Consider the following 18,201-nt stretch of genomic DNA (forward strand, 5'->3'; position numbering starts at 1 on the left):
AAACTTATGTTCGCAAATTTATCACCATGCATTATAATATTAAAAAAATTTCAACCAAAAATTTACTTTGTCAAGCAAATTTTCTTATAAAATATTTAATCCATTATTATATGTTCCTATTTTACCATTATGTTTCTTCGATATATATTAAATTAAAAAATAATTTCAAATCTTTTGTATCTTATATATTAAGAAAAAAATACTTTGCATGTAATGCAATTTTTCCCAACCAAGTTAATATGAGTAAAGAATTTTGCAGCTACCATGGGGCAGCGTACTCCACGGCCAGGCTGCGGATTGCCTTTGTAGCCGCGGGTTAGTCATGGTCAACTCTTGCAGTTCTTCAACATCTTCCAAAACCCTTGTTCTTCCAGCATAAACTCAATATTAATATTTTTTTTTGAATAAAGTCAGAAGATATTGTACTACAGCAATTTTAACACTAATCTGATTCCTATAAACAGAAATGTTTATCAATAACTTAAAATCAAGCTCCACAGTAAAATTGCTACTGAATATACTGTAAGCTTCAGGTAAATAACTCAACTAATACAATAATACACAAAATCCACAGTTACCTTGTTAATATAGTAGCTAACATACGAAACCAATTTACCAAATGCAAGATGGTAATTTCACATTTAAGGGTTAGATACTGTAAGGTGAATATCTATCTGCACATCTATGAGTAACACGGATTTATAAGCTCCAAGTCTCACTGAGGACTCGGCTAATACTTAGTAGTCTAATACACGGATTTATAATCCATAGATACACTTATATATAGACTTGCTGATAGTCTGATATACCTAGAAAAACTGCAGTACTACAAGAAAATCCCATCTTTAATACACATGACAAAACTACGTACTGTGTTTTCTCACTCTCCCCAACACATCAACCATCCTCCCTTATCTAAACCAGCAATTAGCCACACACTTCAGTAGTTAGATAGAACTTCACTACTTCAGCCTCTCATTCAATGCATGAAGATAAGCTTGAGAGCATATATCATGATATCAACCTTCGGAGACCACAGGTTCGGGAGGGGTTGCATTATTATTCCCATCAACTTCTGCACTTGGGTATATTTCAGACTGCAACGATGGAGAGATATTGTTAACATGTAACCATGTCAATTCCCATAAGCTATCTCCACCTAAAGCACTCCTTTGAACAAGAACTCCCCTGTTCTTCATTTCTACTAGTGTTTTCTTCAAGAGTTCTAACACTAGATTCTGGAGCTTCTCACTTTTCTTCCCTCGAATTTTAACCTTCATGTACTTTTCCATCCGACTAAGAACACCCAACCACAGTTTGCAGAATGTCGTCAATTGAGAAAGTTCAGGAAGTAATTGCAAAAATACCTTAGGTAGGAGCTTCACGGCAAATGTAAGTGTCCCTTCCATATTACGATAGTCCTTCTGAGAATGCCCCTGGGCAATTTCAAGCAAATCATCAAGCATAGTAAATATAACCATGTCGAAACACTGCAACCAGAGTGTGTGTGCATGATGGACTTCATCTACTTCGGTCAAACACTTTTGCAAAGACGAAACAGCATGGTTTCTGACCTCTTCCCTCTGGTCCAAACAAACTTTTCTTAGGGCCTGCACAAGTCTCAGCCACATCTCCCCAATATCTTGAGACATCTTTACAGCATCCTCCCCAGCTTCCTTAGTCTGATGAACCCACTTCACCAGACAACCCACAGAACCAGCCATAAGATCCAAAGCACGAATGGATCGGTCCGATTGTCCAACACGAGACTCAGCAAATTGTCTAGCAGCATCTACACAGAGAATGAAATTAGAAGGCTGCATATGGGCCCCTTCAGACATTATAAAAACCAGAGCATCAAATCCTGGTTCAGAAGCTTCTGGGTGTCGGGCTGTGACAGAAAGAAGAGAAGTAATGGTGCGCCAACCCATTTGTGATCGGATGTGAGTGGAATTTGCTTTGACCAAACGAGTCACTTCTTGGGTGACTTGCTCACAGTAAGCATCAGCTACTCGAGCATCAAGCTTTAGCACCAACTGCAAAGATTTAAGAAGCTCATCAGCTAAGTTCTCTTTATAAGGAAGCAGCCGCTGGCAAATTCGAAGAAGTCCAAAGACAGCCTTCTCCACCAAGGCACAAGGCATGACAGTAGACTGTACAATATTTGCAATATGCTCATAGACACCCTGCCAGAGAAGAACAATCCTATCCCGATTGTTTAATGTAATTGCAATTAATAATTCAAGGCAGAAAACTGCAGTGTCTTCATCCTCTGGCGAACCAGCCCCTTTCTGAGGCCTACCAGCAGCCCATATAAGTGCTCGAGCAAGCTGCAATAAAGATTCAGCTTGAAGAAACTTGCTCTCTGTAAAGATAGTGTCAATGTGACACTTTTGAATTGTCTGTAGTGTACGCTGATGAGCAGCAAGTTGTTGCTCAGTGGGCTGTGACCTTGGCTCCTCTGTCTCTAGAGATAAGAGTTGGCTGAACCGTCCCATCAGTCCGGAAGACCTTCTAGGAGTACCCATGGATGGCAAATGAGATGCAGATAATGAATTTGTAAGGGGCTTCCCTTGCCCAGGATCAGAAGTTAATTCTGAGTCATCTGCAGCGTCACTGGCCACACGAGCAGGAAGAAGACCAAGCTTGTGCAGCCTTAAGATACAGTCCAGGATATTTCTCCATCCTGCGCGAATATAGTTACCATATCGATTTGCAATGGTGAAAACCGTAACAGTGGCCATCCTTGCTTTCATGTCATCACCAAAAGCCAAAACAGGTTCTTCGATAGAAGATGGATTCAAAAGAGTAGTGAACTTGCAAAGAGAAACAACCAGATCATCAAGAACATCTTCAAGATGGTGGCAGGCTGATATTTTTGCAACAGCTAAGAAGCCATCAATGCAAGTTCGGTAGACGTCTTCCTGCTCTGCATGATCAAATACCACAGAAATGGCAGCAATTGTTGGACCAGACATTATGGCAAACATATCATGATCAAGATAAGCCCTAGAATCCGTCACAATATAAGGGGCAGTCTTCTTGCATTTGTGCATTAGATCAATCCACCGGCTGGGATTCATCTCCGCAAAACCAGCACCCTGTTCAGGTGTCGTGCGAATCTCATTTTTGCAGATAGAATGGTATAATTCCAACAGATATTCACGTGGGAGATCCTCGCCTCCATTAATGCGCCTATTATTGCGAATAAAGTCATCTTCAGTCATCTTTTTCTTAACTTGTACATTGTGCAAATCTGTGTTCAGCATTATAAGGGAATATGATAGTATAAAGGCAACATCCTTGTTGGCTAAAATAAGAGAAGACTGCTCGTAGTATCTCTCTGCGAATGCCTCGAGTACCCTTTGTATCTTTTGTGATTCTCCAGGAAGTCTGAAAGTTTCCAAAAAAAGCCTCAGAGCTATGTCTAGATTCATGTCTTGGAAATCAAAAGTCTGAGCAAACTCATGAAGAACTTGAACACAAAATTCATCATGATTCCCTAGAAAGTCACCCACAAGATTCTTATCTAACCCAGCAGTATATCTGAAGAAGCAAGCCACACTTTGTGGATCAAGTTTATCAGGCAACAAGTGTGTCCCTTGAAGAAACTCTAACCCCTTTTTTGGATCCCGATTGAAATGATCAGCACCAATCATCAATCTTCTCTTAATATATTTCCTACGACGAACATATGGAACCCAATGATTAGGATCACTATAATTGTCACATTTGACCATCCAAAATGGAGCATACTCCTCAAGACTGACAGGGGCCTGCTCTGAACCATGAGATCCGTTGCCGATCCTTTCAGCCATCCCCTGGATAACAGCTATCAGCCCATCAAGAGCAAGAATGTGCATAGAAGACAATGGAGAGTTAACAGGAAAAGCACTCTTTGACAACAAGTTAGCAAGATCTTCAAAAACATTGCTGCATGTTATGTCACAATCTAGGTTAGCATACATCTCTACCATAAATGTTTTTTGTCGGCAGAAATCAACAAGGGCCTCCATTGCAGCCTCTTGCTGCTGATAAGAAGCACCGTATCTGCTCTGTGCAAGTCTTAATATCACGCAAGAAAAGAAAGCCTCAAGTTGTAGTTTAAGCTCCATTCGTAAATGATGATATAGATTTAGAGCTATACTACATACCATAGAGAGAATCAGAGGACTCGGTGACAGACCAAAAAGCATTAAATTGCGGAAGAGCTCATCCTGTATCAAATTTAGTAAGCTGGGATGCCTAAGAAAAGAAGCCCCACCTAACTCAATAGCTGAATTTATAAGACCCAAGGCAAAGAGTGGTGCATCCTCATCAATTGCCATGCCATTAGATCTAGGACTGATTCCAATGTGGTCGACAACCAGCAATGAACACAGGAAATGAAATATCTCAAACATAGAGGGTACTCCATATGGCTCTGTCATCACATGCAAATCATATGGCCTTGACTCCTTCCCACTCCCACCACCATTTTCATCCACCACATCAGCATTCATACTCGTAGGAGCAGTCGTGCCAAAATTACCAGAAGGCAACTGACCATCACATTCAGAATTACTGTTTCCATTACTGAGCTGCTTCACGGAGAAATTGAATTCGTTATCAAGGCTACCGATCTGCATCAGGATAGAAGAGTTCAATTGCAATGACTTACTAGTAAAAGTTGGAAATAGTTACAATATGGGTAGATTAAATTTATGCAAAGTGATATCGTCTGCTATCCACCTTAAATTATCATTTGGAATATAAATAAATTGCAGCACCCTTTTTGTATTAAAAATTGAAAAGCAATAACTTAAATGATTGAAATTTCATCTAGATTAAAACTTTATCCAAATCCCAAATTGATATATGTAACATGAAAAATTCCAATCGAAAAGTTACTTGACACCTGAGCAGGGCAGGTGTTAAAGAGAGTACATTACTGACCATGCCTCTCTAACAGAACTAAAGAACCATACAGTTACTTCAAAGGGCCAAGAGGATATTACACATGCATTGATTACTAAACTTATGTGATCATATTAGAGCTTATTTTAGTTGTATATTTTAACTTGGGTAGCCCATATTAACCTGCAAGGAATCAGCCCAGGCCCATAATTACTTATGGTTGCAGGAAGGCCAAAAAGAATTCTCCAGCAACTTGATGCTGAGGTGGAATTCTGTTATGAGGTTGTTAGTGGGTTTTGGGGTAATGTAGTAATTATTGGAATTAGTTTGTTATTCCTTCTTAGCTGTAGAAGTTTGTTAGCGAACGGATTATAAAGAGGAGGATGGTAGGAGGTGAGGATTATCCAGAAAGTTGTAGTAAGAAGTTTTGAAGAGTTTCCTTCCTCTCAAAAGAAGGAGAGTTGTATTGTTGATTACACTAATTAACAATACATCATATCATCAGTTTGGCTATCTTCCCTCTATTGTGCTTGTGTGTTTTCTCTGTTTTGATCCCAGATCCTAGCAAAGTGGTATTAGAGCCGTCACGATCCTCTCCGGAGAAGACATGGCTCGCCTGACTCATGGTCAACGTCTGGATTTGCTTGAGCAGGAGATTGCTGAGGTGCCTACACGTGTAGCTCAAGAGAACACCGGCACTGGCGGCGTTCAAAACGGACCTCACTGCTCAGCTCGCTGCTAGGCAGAAGAAATTCCGATCAGAGAATTGCTCGTCAATGTTGAATGGGCCACCGCATCAGTGGGACAACCCATTCTCCGTGCAACCGCATCTGGACTATGGTGAAGGTGGTTTCCAAGGAGGGCAGTCGAACTAGAAATTGCGGAAGCTCGACTTACCTCTCTTTGACGGTACTAACCCAAATGGTGAGCGATTCTTCCATTTCTATCGGCTTAGCGAGGAAGATCAATTGGAAGCCGCCATTGTTGCACTTGATGGTGACGTGCTGCTCTGGTATCAATGGGAGCACCGTCGTCATCCGCGCTGAGGAAGCTGATACTCCGGCGATTCAGGACCACCGCAACCGGCGCGCTGCATGAGCAGTGGCTAGCCCACCAGCAGACCGGCACGGTGGTCGAATTTCGACGCTGCTTCATTGAGCTACTAGCTCCGATTGATGGGGTGCTAGAGGAAATTGCGAAGGGGCAGTATATAAATGGTTTGAAGGAGGAAATACGGGTCGAGGTTCGGATCTTAGATCCGGTTACTTTGGACCAGGCCATGGAGCTATCTATGCGGGTTGAAGAAAAATTGAAGCTCAGCGCAAGGCCCAAATCAAGTGGAAGCTTACCCACTTGGAAAACCCCATACCCAAATTACCGATCTAGACTCATGGTCAACGTCTCAATCTCCCTGGGAGGGGGGGGGGGGTAGTCCTGACAGTTCCAGCATTACTCTCATTTACAGCAAGTCTTGCTAACTTTAGCATTACACCAATTATATGCTAATATGAAGCGTGATTGGAAAGGAAAGGGTGGCATATCTTGGGCATGATGCTTATTGTCCTTCCTCCCCCCCCCCCTCCCCCTCCACTCCCTGATGCCTCATATTTAAGAAATCTTGAATTGCAGCAGAGCAAGTGTTGCTTGGACGATATCATATTGTAAAGAAGTGGAATTATTTTATGGAGATTTTCAACAGGGACTGATCTTATTAATATGATTATGGACTGCAGGGCACTCAAAGCTCTCTTCGCAGGGATTCAACTGCAATTTGAGGGTAGGAGTTCAAATATGGCAACAGATGCTTTGGCAAGAAGAGAAGAAAAGGAATCTGATATCATACCCATTCTTTTCCATAGCCCTAACTTTTGTTGTGCTAGTTTATATTTAGTTGAACCTCATAGATGTATGAATTCGAAAGGATATACGTTATAACTTAGGTACTAGTGTACTACTATGTCCCATCTCTAGAAACTCTTGTAACTTATTTTCTATAGTAATTAATTTAACTCTTTCCTTCCAGCAGAAATTTTTTTTTTCTAAAAAAAAATATCTGGAAGTGTATATAGTATCTTTGTAGACTATAAGTATGCTGGCAAGGCCAAAGAAATTGTGGAAATGATGTAACAGAAGCTTGAAATCAGATTTGATAATCTTGAGCAACTCAAGTAACAGAGGGAAAGAGATAGACGGAGGAAGTGATAATAGTTCTATACTTCTATTGATACCCTTTTACATGTGAATTAAAGATTGCAAAACTGTGAGCTACAAAAAAACTGATCAGAACTAACAGCTTACAGCTTTTTCCCGCCAAATTCCGTATTTACAGAATTTCTAACAGAATTACTAATTTTAGTCTAACAGACTTAACAGCTTCCTATTATAGATGATTGTACTTTTGGGTTTACTTTTTATTGTATATAGTAAAGAAAAATGTTTCCTGTTTCATTTTGCTGAGCATGGTGTACCCCATTTCCTAGGTTCAAGTGAGACCTATCTTTATCTTAAAGAATGGTGTTCAGATTAAATTCTGTTCTGGTAAAATTTAGTAGACCTTTTCTAAAAGTTGGTACAAACTAATCCACAAGCTTTCCAAAACCATTGTTGTACATTTTGAACCAAAGCATTGAAAAAAGGTTAGAAAAAGGTGAAAGTCGCAAAATACAAAAATGTCATTAATGACAAAGGTAGCACCAAGATTGTCCAATTACAAAGATCTTAGGGCCTATGTTTCTTAAAGAAAAGGATTGATGCGCAACTTTTTAGAATAGGCATACTTTTTCACTTGAATGTGCATATTTGATTTCTGAGTTGATAATAATGTTCAATTTTATAGAAAATGAATATAAGCACATTATGTTCCACAAAATGATAATATTTTTGAGTTTAAATAAAAAGCACCCTTTTCCTATCAAAAGCAATTAGGTTAGCAAGACAGTGAATAAAAGATGGGATATACGGCTATACCTCTGATTTTACTGAAACTCTGTTGGCCACAAAATCCTCCAAGCCCTCAACTTTGGGAAGATGTGAGAAGATACACCTGACAAGTTCACGCATTGTGTGCACTGCCATTCTATACAGCAATTCACCTTTTGTTGTGGCTTGATGAACAATCCGGAAACAAGTATTAACTATAGTGCAGACATGTTGATTACTCAATACAACAGATGCTTTACTTTCCATACAAGCCAGTAGAACCTGAAGAATCTTTGTCAGTACCACCTCTTCTGATGCAGGATCAGTCACCTCAAACCGGCAGCTGGTGACAGCATCAACAACAGAATGCATCGCATCTTCAATATTTTCAGTGTTTATATCAAGCACATCAAGTACTAAGATCTTATAAACAGATGACAAGGCAACACTAGTAATGGAGGCACCAGTTTCATCAGACCGAATAACATCTAAAAATGGCTGGAGGTACAAAATAGGACTGATGTTATACCACTGCTGCTGCCACATAAAGACTTGCTTTCGTAACGCTTTCATTGACTGGATAAGAGAATGTTCTAATTGGTCATCCCCCGACATATATCGACCACCCCATCTCACATTTCTTCTCATGATTGCCAATACAGCACCAATCTCTGAGTTGATCATACATGATATAGCAGCTTTGTTTGATGATGTAATTTCAGGCTCTTCAGGTTCTTCTTCAATTGTCTTCACAAAAGATTGCAGCTTAAGACGACCCATATTCATACAAAACTATTTTTGCAAGCCCAGAGTCTCTCAGCAATTAACAACTAATATCTGAAATAAGCACCACACGGCAGCCAAGTCATATCACTAGCAGCTAAGGGCCTGGTTGTTAAAGTAGTAAATTTCGAGCTGACCATATATATTTATAATAAAATATTTAAAAATAAATGATATCATGTAAATTATTTTCAGATTTGTCACAATGTATATTTTCATTATAAGTAGTTGAGTAATTTCTCTGTTTTTATTTACTTGTATCATATTGGTTTTATGTTTTACAATCCATTATTTCAATCATTAATATCTATAATTGTCAATAATTATTCTATAAAGTTGAATCAATGAAAGCATACAGTGAGACAAATTTAACATAATCCCACATAAATACACATTTCCTATAGTATAAATCATCAAACCTAGTCAAAGTAGAATTGCATAATCAAAGCGATGCAGTAAAAACAAGATCCCTTTCATTCTGTATTTTCAAATTATCAACTTATGATTTTTATTTACGTGTATTGCTAATTAGAAATATATACGATTGGTTGACAAACGGGATGAAAGAAACATGTCAACTAGTTTGAAACGAATGAGATATAATAATTTAACAAATAATTTTTCAACTTCAAACCACAATCCTTGATAAGTTGATAACTTTCTTTTACAAGATTTAACATAAAATAAAAACCCACTTTCCATAACTTTCACATTTGATCAACAGTATATTATGCACGAATTCACTCTAGTATCAACAAGTATCCTAAACTATATTTAGAAAACAGGCTATTATTTTGTAACAATTAATATAGTAAAAAAATTAAGAATGTAGCCGACTATTCAGGAAGTAAAAATTTATTAAATTCAATAAAAATTCAAGAACATTTTATCCTTCCATACACTTTATACTACTACTAATAATAACAAAACAAGTGATGAATTAACATTGAGAGAAATAAAGTATTTAGGTTTAAAAAAATTGACATACATTATACATCACGAACACGGATGCTAGTGTTGAAAACTCGCAAATCAATGACGGCTAAGAGCAACCTTCGATCCGTTGGTTTGCGAGTTGCGACGGCCGTAGAAGAGAATGGCAGTCAGATTCAGAGGAGCTGCACAGGGGTCGAGGTGGGAATTGTGGAGTTTGTAGGGGTGAGTGAGTGAGATAAAAGAAAGAGAATATTTACAGAGCTTTGATTCATACGGAGTTTTGAAATGAGTAATAAGTGTGAATTTACATAGGAAGACATTTTAGATATTGATTTTGGATTTGGTACTATTGTAATTTGGGTTTTTTCATTTGATATCCTATTTCTATCTGGATTTCACATTATACCATTACTGGATTAGCCATGTACAATGCACGATATAAAAAATTTCTTTAAAATAAATATATTGTATATGTACTCGTACCTCATATGAGAAAAATGGTCAATTAACCACATTGGTATAAAAGTTAGCACCATAATGACATGTTGGCATAAAAATTAATATCGGCGATAATTTGGTATAAAAATTAACAAATGTGACATTTAATCATTTTTATTTTCTTGTCGGAGCAAGTGCTTAATTATTATTTTAGTTTTAATTTTTGAAAATTTGTTGTTTATGATAATACTCATTTAATGACAAATAATTCTCTCCTCAAAGCTCATTCACCTAACACCTAAGATTATTGGCAAAAAAAAATGAAGTAAGCTCAAACAAAAATCTCAAACAAATAAAAAGAAAGATAAATTCTTATCATTTAATTGTCTCAAAAGTTAAAATTGACATATAAGTTGTAATAACTATGTAGAATTTGTATGAACTCATGACTTAATTCTCATTAATATATATATATATATATATATATATATATATATATATATATAGGGGTGGGATCATGTGAGAACCAAGACTTATATGAGAACTGTTTCGGGGTTTTCTGATGTCCTGCGGGAGAGTTACAATTCCGAGACTGGAACCGGACGCCTGTACCTGCAAAATAACGGAGACTCCTGAGAGCTCCGCCTCCAACGGTCAAGTTAGTACCTGATTAAGGAGTAATTAATACGGAAATTAAAGTAATAAGATCTCTCTAGGTGAGAGTGCTTAGTGTTGGTAATCTGCGTCGTTAGCGAGATTAGCCGATTGTTGGTGTTCCGTAATAACTCTGTTCTTCTCTGCTTGATTTCTTGATTTCTCCGATTACCTAACTAATGAGGATTAATTAAGTATTTATAGCCTTGAGAAGCGTGCCACTCTCTAGGTTTAAGGTAAACCTAGGGCTGATCGGGCCTCTAGACTGGATTGGGCCTTGATGGCCGGTTTTCCCATTTGGCATGGGTGGACACGTGGCGTGTCTAAAGTGGTCCGTAGAGGACGTATCCGTGATTGACACGTGGCAGGCTCCTGTTGGCCTTCGTGAAGGACACGTGTCGGAACCTGGTTGGTCCACTTGTCAGACGGTGATTGGTGGATAAAAATCCCCTAATCATTTGCCCCTCACAGGTGGCACGTGACTGGTCACGTGTCGCCTGTGACAGGTGTCGCACGGTGACAGGCGACGGCCTGTTACAGGTGTCACCTTGCAAACGGCCGAGAGATTTTCCCGCCCAAATTTTGAATTTGGAAGCGACCTTTCGCCTTCTCACCTTGCCTATATAAGGAAGTGCTGACTTCGGTCATTTTCACATTTGAGAACTTTGCGAGAACATTCCGACCCCTGAACTTGCTCTGACATTTCGGACCTTTTCTGCCTACCGCCTGTTCTGACAAGCCGACTGCACCGGACTTCCAGGACTTCATCAACCGTCACTCGTTCAGGTAACTCAGTTCTCTTACTCTTAATTTTCTTTTTATTTTTTGAAATGGCACCACGGAAGCACACGACACGACCTAAGTTAGTGATCAGCCGGTCACCGGGGACGGCTGAATCTAGGACTAGGAGTGCCGCCTGCCCTTTTCTGGACCCATCTTTGCCCTTTATACAAAGTCCGACTGTATCTGTGTCTATGCAGAACGTGATGGCCAGAACGAAACAGACTGCTATGATATCAAACTCAGACGGCTCCTCCCAAAGGGTGCTCCTTAGTGAAACATCTGACCAGGCGCCAGATGTAGAATTGAAACGAGGCGACTGTCAAGCCGACAGTTCTGAGAGAGGGGCCAAGGTGGTCCCTTCCCATCTTACCGTTGACATGTCTAATTTTCCTCCTGCTCCTTCTAAGGGAGAGGAGGCGGGCCCCTCTGGGAGAGGGGAGGAGTCGTCCTCTTCGGACTCGTCAGAGGACGAGTCCGAGTCCAGCTCTTCTGGCCACAGTTCTCCAGGCTCAGAAGAAAGACATAGCCGCCTACAAGAGGCGAGACTTTCTCATGCAGTTGAGAAGGGGGACAAGTGGGCGGAGCCGTCCGCCTCTTACAGAGAGGAAAACGCCCCCTACTACTGCATGGTACCCCGGGGCCGGATCGCAACCATGCAAGACAACGTGGCGAGCTTTATTGCCAACCACAGAATGGGCCCGGAATTTTTACTGTTCGTGCCGGATCCAGAAGACACTGTCGTCTGGCCGACTGGTACCAGCTATGGTGACGGCTGCTTTGGCTGCTATGTGGCGGCCATCAAAGCTGGACTGCGCTTCCCATTACATCCGGCTGTTCAGCGGATTTTAGATGGGTATGATCTGGGGTTATGGCAGTTAGCCCCCAACTCTTGGGTAAACGTACTCGGCTATGTGGCCGGGTGCGAAATGTACGGGGTGGAGCCAAGCTTTGAGGCTTTCGCCCACATGAACTATCTCAGCCGGACCCCTAAGTCGGGAGGTACCGGCTGGTATCAACTAACAAGCCATAGGGGTTACCTCATGACGAGAGGTAAGGCGAACAAATGGAAGGATTGGCGGAACACCTTCCTTATCATTGAGGGTTCAGACACGGAGCTGAACCAACGTTTTAACAAGTGGAATAGGGATCCGCCTCTTCTCGCAGGCGGCCGCAGCATGCCGCCTGTTCCCCCAAAGGCTAAAAGAGAGATCCTAGACAAAGGACTCTTCAAAGTAGAGACTAGGGTGAAATCTACTTCAGGGGTACGAGAGCAAGTACCCCTAAACTGCGTCCCGAGCTTCAAGTGGCTCTATGACGAGTACTTTTTGGCCGCCTGTGGCCTCAGCAGTCGGTGCTCTAGAGGTAGCCGGCCTGACAAATACTCTGTTTTTTCACGCCTTGTTTACTTGGGATTTTTACTAACTTTGCTGTTTATTTCTTGCAGCTGACGCCATGAGTAAAATAACAGCATCCAAGACTGCGGCGGCCATGTTGCGGGCCTCGCTCATGAAACAGTCGTATGCCGACTCCCCCAACAAGGAGGCACCCTTGGTAAGCTTCGAAAACTCTTCCTCTTTTAGTTGTCTTATGCATATACTAACTCTTTTTGTTTTCAGTCTGGCACTCCAAGGGCTTCTTCCTCGCAACAGCCGGACCCCAAGGCCCGGAGGACGACTGTTGCAAGCTCTCCTGGGTCTTCCAGGAAAACAGTGGCGGCTGAGAAGCAGCCGGCCACTTCTTCTAAAACCCCGGCGGGGCCGCCTAGATGTATGGACACTCACCCTTGCTTCCTTCTTGACTAGGTCTAACTTGTTTTTTCCTTTCACTTAATGCAGCCGGCCCTCAGGGGCTTAACTTGGTTGAGGTAGCCAAGTCCATGGTTAAAGTAGTTCCTCCATCTGAAAGGGAGGCGGTCAGGGGTGCCGGCACCCTTGACCTTGATGGGATTTCAGGGGTCCTTGCTGAGGTATACTTAGCATATTTTTGAGCTTTTGAGTTCCGGGACGCCTGTTATCTTTTTTGTTTGGAAACTGACGCCTGTTTTTCTTTGTACTTAGGCCCTGCTCCGAGTCAACAGCCTTCGCAAGCCGATTGATCGGAAAAACAAAGAGGTAAAGGCCGCAAAGGCTATGGCCGCCTCCAGCTGTGATAAGGCAATGTTTCAAATTGCCCAAAATGAAGTACTGACCATTGATCTTCTTTATTATCAGGCGCAGGCTACCGCCGCTGTTCGGGCTCAGTTAGAGGCGGCCCAAAAGAAGGTTGACGAGCTGGAGGCGACCGTCACCAACCTTAAGGCCGAGCTGAAACCTCTTCGCCAAAAAATGCACTCTTACGAAGCCATGGAGAAATCTTTGGCCAACGTAAAAGAACGCCTGGTGAACCAAGAGAAGAGTCTTACCCAAGAGCTCTCGGAAAAGGCCGAGCAAGAGAAGAAAGAGCTCGTCCGGGAGATGGTGGAAGACTCCGCTCAAATCCAGCGCATGACCTGGGAACGACTGTTCCCCAGTGCCGACTTTGCCTCATGGGAAAGAACGTACCGCCAGTGTTTCGGAAACATATAATCAACAGATCCTGGCGGCTGCTGAAGAAGAGGCATTGGAAGGTGCGTTGGAGGAGGAAGAGCCGGTCGTGGCGCTTGTGCCACTTGGGGGTAAGGCATCAAAAGAGGGTGCAGCTAAGGCCGAGTCCAGCAAGAAGAGTGCTGACCAGGCGGCAGCTGCTGATACTGAACTGCCCCCTTCTTAAGCTTTAAGTATTTTTTTTTTCACGGCCTGTGTGCCGTTTGCTTTGTAATTACCCGGCCAGGGGGCCGGGGTTTTGAATATTCTGCTGGTCTTTAATGGCCGGCTCATTTTTAATCAAATTTTTGTTTTGGTTCAAATTTGTCTAAGTATTCCATATCTAATATCCCTTTGTTCACTAGACCGACTGTTGTGTATGGCCGAACGTTAAGACAGGTACAAATAGTAAGTATGCCGCCTATGCCCCTGGACGACTGGTGGTCTGTTTCCAGGGTAGATGATCAGTCGGCCATTTATTCAATCGGTATTCGAACTATTTATTCAATCGGTCTGACCAAGTAAATAGTATTACCTAGTCGCCAAGGAATTAAGTAGGATAACAAGCGGCGGGTGCCGGTTGTTTCCCTTTATTGCCAATGTTGGCTTTTAACTCGTAATTTGTTAACCTAGCAAGAGTAGTGGTTGAGAGTCCCTGTTTGTTAAAAACAGGCGGACGACTCATACCTTTTAGGCTCCATACTAAGTTTGAGTGACTATTAAGTTAACATAGGAGTTACTTAGTCTTCGTCACACTCTAGATTGAATAGTAGAGGTACCAGGCAGCGGAGGCCGGCTGATCCTCTTGATTTGCCAATGTTTGTTGGCTATTAACTCAATAGGTTACCTAGTAGGAATAGGGGTTTGAATGCCCTTGTTTATTTAAAACAGGCGGACGACTCAAACCTTTTAGGTTCCATACCAAATTTGAAGGAGTGACTATGAGTTAACGTTGGAGTTACTCAGTCGCCGTCACTTTTGTTTGAGAAGTAGGGGTACCAGGCGGCGTAGGCCGGCTAGACCCCTTGATTCGCCAATGTTTGTTGGCTATTAACTCAAGAGGTACCCCCTGCATTTATCCCAAGTAATACAGGCGGTCATCTGACTCAGATGTCAACTGCTACCACTGGTTTGGTTAGTGATAGAGTTATCCTTGTCTCAAAAACGGCTACGTGGTTGTCCTTGGGGACAGTCGTATAGGTGCCGTGTAATTAGTTTATAGAACAATGTTCCACCCAAAAGGGAGCTGCTCTCTGCGACGAATTTCATCCGGAGGGATGCCGTCGGACGCCTGCTATGATGTTGGGACAGGTCGAATTAGTTTTGTAGATTTGATCAGTTGGCTTGGCGCCTGGTCTGATCATTCGGCCGGTGGCCTTGGTAAGTTCTTGGTGAACGTAGGTGCTAAGTAAAAGAAGGGTAGCCGCCTGTTAGGCACAGGGTCGGCCAGGCCCTAATCTTTTTAGCCAAGTATTGTGAGAAATACTCAATGGAGAGTAGCCGACTGTAAAGGAACAGACGGCATGCCCCTCTGAAGATTGAGTGAAACTCAAATGGAGAGTAGCCGACTGTAATGGTACAGACGGCATGCTCCTTGTAATACAAAAATTGAATAGTAAGTGCAAACTTTATTAAGTAGCTCTTTACTTTACATCTTTCAGAAGAAATATTTTTTAAGGTTATCTACATTCCAAGTTCGAGGCAACGGTTGTCCGTCTGGTGTTTCCAGACGGTAGGTACCGTCCCTGACTTCCTCATAGATTCGGTAGGGTCCTTCCCAGTTGGGAGTTAGTTTTCCAGACTCATTAGCCCTACCAACTGCTTCCATTTTTCTAAGTACAAAGTCCCCTACTTTGAGTGGACGCCTGTGTACTTTTTTGTTGTATGATCTAGTCATTCTCAGGCGATAGATCTCATGGCGCAAGACAGCATTGCCCCTCTTTTCAGGAAGTGAGTCTAATGCCAGGCGCATGGCTTCCCAGTTTGCCTCTTCGTCATATAGCATTACTCGAAGAGTCGGCTCGTAGTGTTCTATTGGAAGAACAGCTTCTGCACCATAAGTTAGGAGGAATGGAGTTTCTCCAGTCGCCCCTTTTTCAGCCGTCCTAATGGCCCAGAGAACATGTGGTAGTTCATCCGCCCATAGGCCGCCTGCTCGTTCAATCTTTTTCTTGAGACCGTCTGAGATGATTTTATTAAAGGCTTCTACCTGGCCGTTTGCTTGTGGACGACCGACAGATGCAAAGTAGTGTGCAATTCTTTGGTCTCCCAACCAGCTTTTGAGAACAGGCGTCTCAAATTGGGGACCATTATCAAAAACCATAGACATGGGAACCCCGAACCGAGTGATGACGTTTTTCCAAATGAATGAAATTACATCTTTCGTCTTGATTCCCTTTACAGCCTCCGCCTCTACCCATTTAGTGAAGTAGTCAACGGCAACAAGTATATACCTTCTGCCGCCTGTAGCAGGCGTATATGGACCCAGAATGTCCATGCCCCACTTAGCAAACGGTAGTGGGCTGTGAATGGTAGTGAGGTCAGTAGCCGGACGGTGAATTAATTTGCCAAACCTTTGGCACTTGTCACATTTTTTCACCATCTCCATTGCATCTGCTTCCAAAGTAGGCCAAAAGTAGCCCTGCCGCCTTGCCCTTTGAGCAAGCATCCTACCACCTATATGGGAAGCACAGAAACCAGAGTGAAGATCATCTAGTATCTCTCGTCCCTTTTCAGGAGTAACACACTTTAAGAAGGGTTGAAGGTACCCCCTCTTGTGAAGTTCTCCCTGTATCATTTCAAAACAGGAGGCTCGTTTTTTCAGTGTTGCCGCTTGTTAAGGATCATCCGGCAGTGTACCGTTTGTCAGATATGCCCTGATTGAATCCATCCAGGTTGAGCTTCTGTCTAGGATTCCAATAGGGTTTTCCTCGATGCTTCTCTTCTCCATTACTTCCCAAAAAACAGTTCGAGGAGTATCGGAGGAGGCGGATGATGCTAATTTCGAAAGTGCATCTGCCTGGTTGTTTTCTGATCTCGGCACTTGGATCAGATGGAAATCCTCAAGGGAGCCGACTGCTTGTCGGACCGCCTGTAAATACTTGATCATGGCCGGATGGGTTGCTTCGTATTCGCCATTGTACTGACTCACTATCAATTGTGAATCAGAATAGGCGTCTATTTTTCTTGCCCCTGCCGCCTTGCACATGCGGATCCCGGCTAGTAAAGCTTCATATTCTGCCTCATTGTTTGAAGCCTGAAAACTGAAGCGTAGAGCATACTCGAACCTGTCGCCCTCTGGAGATTGACATACGACGCCTGCTCCACAACCATTTGAAGTAGAGCTTCCGTCCACATATACCTTCCAGACTTGGTCTGGAACTTGAGAGTCAGGAGGACGAGTCATCTCTACAATAAAGTCAGCAAAGGCTTGCCCCTTCACTGCTTTTCTAGGCTCGAAAGTAACTTCGAGGCTCTGTATTTCTATGGCCCATTTGATCATTCGTCCTGACGACTCCATGATGGTAAGGGGCCGCTTGATTGGTTGGTCGGTATACACGACGACTGCATGTGCCAAAAAGTAGGGCTTCAATTTTTTAACAGCCATGAAGAGTGCAAGACCAAATTTCTCCACTAGGGGATACCTCAACTCGGCATTTTTCAGTACGTGACTGACAAAGTAGACCGGGAGCTGACAACCGTCCCTTTCAGCAAGGAGCACAGCGCTTAACGCATGATCAGAGACGGCCAGGTACATGTAGAGATCTTCTTTGGGCAAAGGGCTGACCAGCCTCGGCAAGGAATGCAAGTGAACCTTTAATTTCTGGAAGGCGGCCTCAGCATCCGGCCCCCATTCAAACCTTGCCTTTTTCTTAATTGCCTGGAAAAAGTATAGGCATTTGTCGCCTGATCGGCTTAGGAATCTCCCCAAGGCCGCCAGACAACCTGTTAACTTCTGAACCTCTCGGACGGTACGAGGCGACTACATGTCAATGACCGCCTGTACCTTCTCAGGGTTCGCCTCTATTCCTCTCTGATTGATAAGGAATCCGAGAAATTTCCCAGACTCAACTCCAAATACACATTTCTTGGGATTGAGCATGACATGGTGCCGCCTGAGTGTGGCGAAAGTTTCTCGGAGGTCCGTCAGATGATCTTTCTGAAGTTTAGTCTTGACAATCATATCATCAATATATGCCTTGACGTTTCTCCCAATCTGATCAAAGAACAC

The 18,201-nt window shown here is 42.5% G+C and overlaps 1 protein-coding gene across 1 annotated transcript; it reads right to left on the bottom strand.

The window, feature by feature from the left end:
* Positions 1-518: 518 nt before the first annotated feature.
* LOC110696589 (ARF guanine-nucleotide exchange factor GNOM-like) lies at positions 519-9,890 on the bottom strand. The gene is made up of 3 exons (XM_021873927.1): positions 9,587-9,890; positions 7,864-8,652; positions 519-4,622 (listed from the first exon to the last, which is right to left on the bottom strand). Exons 2-3 carry the CDS (start codon positions 8,599-8,601, stop codon positions 1,020-1,022), a joined length of 4,341 nt encoding a protein of 1,446 aa, XP_021729619.1. The 5' UTR covers positions 8,602-8,652; positions 9,587-9,890; the 3' UTR covers positions 519-1,019.
* Between the last annotated feature and the right edge of the window lie 8,311 nt (positions 9,891-18,201).

The sequence above is a fragment of the Chenopodium quinoa genome, unplaced genomic scaffold (genome assembly GCF_001683475.1).
Source record: "Chenopodium quinoa cultivar QQ74 unplaced genomic scaffold, ASM168347v1, whole genome shotgun sequence".
In the NCBI taxonomy this organism is placed as follows: domain Eukaryota; kingdom Viridiplantae; phylum Streptophyta; class Magnoliopsida; order Caryophyllales; family Amaranthaceae; genus Chenopodium; species Chenopodium quinoa.